At 38.1% G+C, this 4,194-nt stretch overlaps 1 protein-coding gene across 1 annotated transcript in view; it reads right to left on the reverse strand.

Annotated features, from left to right (window-relative positions):
• Nucleotides 1-6: 6 nt before the first annotated feature.
• Nucleotides 7-4,194, reverse strand: part of ZNF449 (zinc finger protein 449) — a 13,219-nt gene continuing 9,031 nt past the window's right edge. Inside the window, exons 4-5 of the mRNA XM_010863607.1 lie at nucleotides 3,237-3,350; nucleotides 7-3,044 (exon numbers count right to left, since the gene is read on the reverse strand). Of these exons, the coding sequence (XP_010861909.1) occupies nucleotides 2,158-3,044; nucleotides 3,237-3,350 (1,001 nt within the window). The 3' untranslated portion in view covers nucleotides 7-2,157. The remainder of the gene's footprint in view (nucleotides 3,045-3,236; nucleotides 3,351-4,194) is intronic.

A 4,194-nucleotide genomic window follows, 5' to 3' on the forward strand; every position in this document is an offset into this window, starting at 1 on the left:
CCATGGTTGCAGAGAATAAAGATTCCAACTGAAGTCGGGGCAGGAGTCCATTGTGGTGCTTGTTGCCACTGCTCAGGGAAGCATCTCTAAGTTCAAACAATTAGTTAATGTGATCAAAGCAGGAAGAGCACATACGTTTTCACTTTATTAAAATATTGCATAGATACAGAGCAGTTGGGCTCATCCATTCTAAGGCACTGTCCTGGTTTGAATGCAATTCCACAAGAGAGAAAAGAGAAGCCATTACATTCAGTATTATTTACCTCTACATTCAGACTCCTCCCCTGTTCCATGTTTATTGCTACTGGGATCTCAATTTTATCCACAAACTTATAGCAGCATCATACTGGGACCTGGATGACAACAATGAAGGACACATCCTGGCTCTAGTACTTGGTATGAACTGACACTTAACTACAAACTCTCTTGCACTGCTCGCCATTTGTTTCCCAACTCTTGTTTAACTAAAGATATTATAAACTCTTTATGAATTAATTTTTAATAGTTTCCATTAAGCCTAGAACAGGACTAGTTAGGCACATAGTACATACCCCCACAATGCTTGTATTAAATATCAGTTGCAAGAACTTTAATGGAATAGAAAAAAATATACTTTCCCTAATTCTAGTTTAAGGAAAGGATGACTGGTATCCTCACAAAGGAAAATACTTGAATGTCCTATTGCTTGTATTTTTTAACAAGGAACTAGGCTGAACGAATATTTTCATGTATTAACAGCTTTAACTGACAAAGAGAGTTCTTCCTTTGCTATAGGAACTTGAGTCATAACCACTAGTATATGAGAACATTTATATAAGTAGCAATGTGTGTGTGATTATAAGTAAAATTCAAAGAGGTTACAAATCACTGAGCAATGCATAAATATCTGAATTACTGATCCTCCTTAAATGATGTGTGTATGTTACATAAAAAAAAAATAAGTGTAAAGACTCTCATAACACGCTTGAAGCAACTGGAAATAGCTAGGCTTGAGAACAATCAGGCTATACAGATAGCTATAGAAACATGTGTTAAAGGCAGTGTGTTCCAAGAATATTTGCAGAATAAGAGCTCTGTGGGTTATTATTGGGTATACATGGAAACGGGTTCTGGGGTCAAACAGGATTGCAAAACAGTGAGCCAAAAGAGGTACTTTTTCCACCTTCATGAGAGGACCTCTCAGAATCCTCATAGGCTGAAGTGCACTGTGAATCTACAAAGCAGAAACAGCAGGAAGGGATTCCCAAACTTATTTGCAAACTATCTTACAGAAATAGGTGTTCTATGACACACACTTAGGGAGACACTGAATTAAAGAATGGATAAAATTTGAAAGCACTGAGAGACACACAGTTGAATAGCAAAGGAGAGTGAAAAGCAATGGATACTGGTTCCTCAGTCAGTGTAAATTAAATTAGAGTCTACTTGTATGACTTCAACTGGCAAATGGGTTCTTCCACAAAGAGTTGACTTATCCTGGGAACAAAATAAATCATCAAACCAATACTCAGCTCTGAGCAGCATCACCCCAGACTGCCAACTAAGCAGATTAGTCAACTTTGCAAAATTCAAAAGTAAAGATTAAAATTCTAATTTCTTCAAAAACAAAATTTTCAATGGAAAGAACCCAGTTCATAGCAGGCAAACGAAATCCTCTTCATCCACGTGTTCCTAACATATTTTTATTATTTCATAAAATACACTGTCCCCTTTGTTGCCACCTGGGACACATATAAAGTTTTAAACTAATATAATCACCTTTAATAATGACAGCAGAATAATTATGGTAATACTGTAATAGATATGCCAGATAAATATGATAATCCATTATGTTGACCCTACCCTGAAAAGGATTGCCATTATTTTTATTGCTGACATTTACGATACGGTTGGCTTGGTTCACAAAATTTGTCAATGTAATAAACAATGAGTTGCAGAGACAGAATAAATCAAATCTATGAAAACTGCAAGAGTAGGTAGATACTCTAGAATTCATATAACTTGGAAGATGGGTTTTTAAAGTAGAAAAAAAAGCTTTTCTTTTCTTACAAGCTCAAACAAAAGAATTCTTCCAAGACAAACAGGCTGCTGCATGTTTAAGATTTTGTTTTGGGGTTAGTTATCAATCTCTATAGGATTCATTTCCTTTAACAATCCTTAAAGAAGTCCTCTAAAGTGAGTGACTTGGTGCATAATAAGGCCTGCTCTCTGTCTGAAGCTTTTAGAACAATGACTACACTTGTATGGCTTCTCCCCTGTATGAATTCTTAAATGAATAACAAGGCTTGGTCTCTGTCTAAAGCTTTTCCCACAATAATTACATTTAAAAGGTCTCTCTTCAGTGTGTGTTCTCTGGTGCAAAGTAAGAGCTGTCAGCCTACTAAAACTCTTCCCACAATTATGACATCTATGAGGTTTCTCACCCGAATGAGTTTTCAGATGTCTTTTAAGACTTGATCCATGACAAAAGCTTTTCCCACACTCAAGACATTTATATGTTTCTTCTTCGGAATGGGTTCTCTGGTGCCCTATAAGGTGTGACCGCCGAGTGAATCGCTTTTTACACACAGTGCATTCATAGGGTCTCTCCCCTGTGTGAAGTCGTTGGTGTCTGTAAAGGTCTGAACTACGGAGGAATCTCTTTCCACATTCAGGGCACTTATGAGGTTCCTCTCCTGAATGAATTCTCTGGTGCCCTGTAAGTTGTGACTTTCGAGCAAAACATTTCCCACACTGAGAACATCGGTGAGGTTTGTCACCCGGACTCTTCTTCTTATGGGGTCTTGGGTTGAGAGGTTCTTCCAAGTTGGAGCTCTCAGGTTTCTCTCCTGCTGAGGGGTTCTGATGCTCTACAAGTTTTGTTAAATCTCCCTGTAAATCCTCTGGAGGGGTTTCCCATTGATTTTCTAGCTGTACATAGTCTTTTTGCAAAATGGGGCCATGAAGAGCATTCCCCTCTAAAGTAACAATAAATGGATACATATTCTCCAGTTTTTTCTGTTTTTCTGAAGTATCTTCTTCATTTTCTATTCCAATCTCAAAACCTGAGAGAAGAAACAGAATACAGATCTCACCATGTCCCACATGGAAAAGAACATGAGGGAAAATGAAGAGTTTATATTAAACCATTCATAGAAATAAGAGATGTTCCTTAGTAGAATCCAAAACTCTTTACCCTGATCAAGGTTGATTTTTTTCTTTTCTTTCTTGTGTGGTATCAATGAACAATTACTTACCTAACTTGGAATCAAGTAATTGCTTAATTTCTTTGGAATCTTGCAGTTCCTTCACCCATGCCTCTTCTCTATGCTCCAATGGAAAGCTCACGTCAAGTTTTGGTATTGGGTATCCTTGCCAGAAGAAAGATGAGAAGCATAATAATTTGGGTCATCAAAGGTTTTCACAGAGTTCAGCCTGATATCTTGGACATGTGGCTGCTTAATATTCACTTCCTCCTCAATTACTATTACATCACCTGGAATCTCTTGCAAGAGTCTTTTTTTTTAAAGATAAGAGCAAAAAATGAGAGAACAACCTTTGTGTTCAACTTAAGGCACTCTTCCTCTAACCTATGGAAGGGAGTGAATCAATTCTGCGCTGAAATCAATACACTAAATTGCTACTTTATCTATTTTCATAATAGATTTATTTAGGTTAGAGCCAAGAAAGTGAAGTGAAAGTGTTAGTCACTCAGTTGTGCCTGACCCTTTGTGACCCCATGGACAGTAGCCCAACAGGCTCTTCTGTCCATGGACTTCTCCAGGCAAGAATACTGAAGTGGGTTGCCATTTCCTTCTTCAGGAGATCTTCTCAACCCAGGGATTGAACCTAGGTCTCCCACATTGTGGGCATACTCTTTACCAACTGAGCCACCAGGGAAGACCCTAGGTTAGAGCCAAAATATGAAATAAATCTTCATAAAGTTGGCATTGAAACTGAGAGATGCTGATATTGAGTACTACATGAAGAGAGGTAAAGCCAGAAGTTATGCAACTGCTTATTGGAATAATTTCAATTGAGATTTCCAAATTATAATGGAAATTGACTGGGCTGACAACCAGAAAAGCAGTTTCTGTTTGCTTCAGCTGAAATCTGGAAGTGGACTGATTCTCCTGAAATTACCCCAAGCAACCATTAAAGAGTGTTTCTCACGGTCAGGCTGCTGCTGCTGCTGCTGCTAAGTCGCTTCAGTCG

This window comes from Bison bison, unplaced genomic scaffold, assembly GCF_000754665.1.
Source record: "Bison bison bison isolate TAMUID 2011002044 unplaced genomic scaffold, Bison_UMD1.0 scf7180017858502, whole genome shotgun sequence".
NCBI lineage: Eukaryota > Metazoa > Chordata > Mammalia > Artiodactyla > Bovidae > Bison > Bison bison.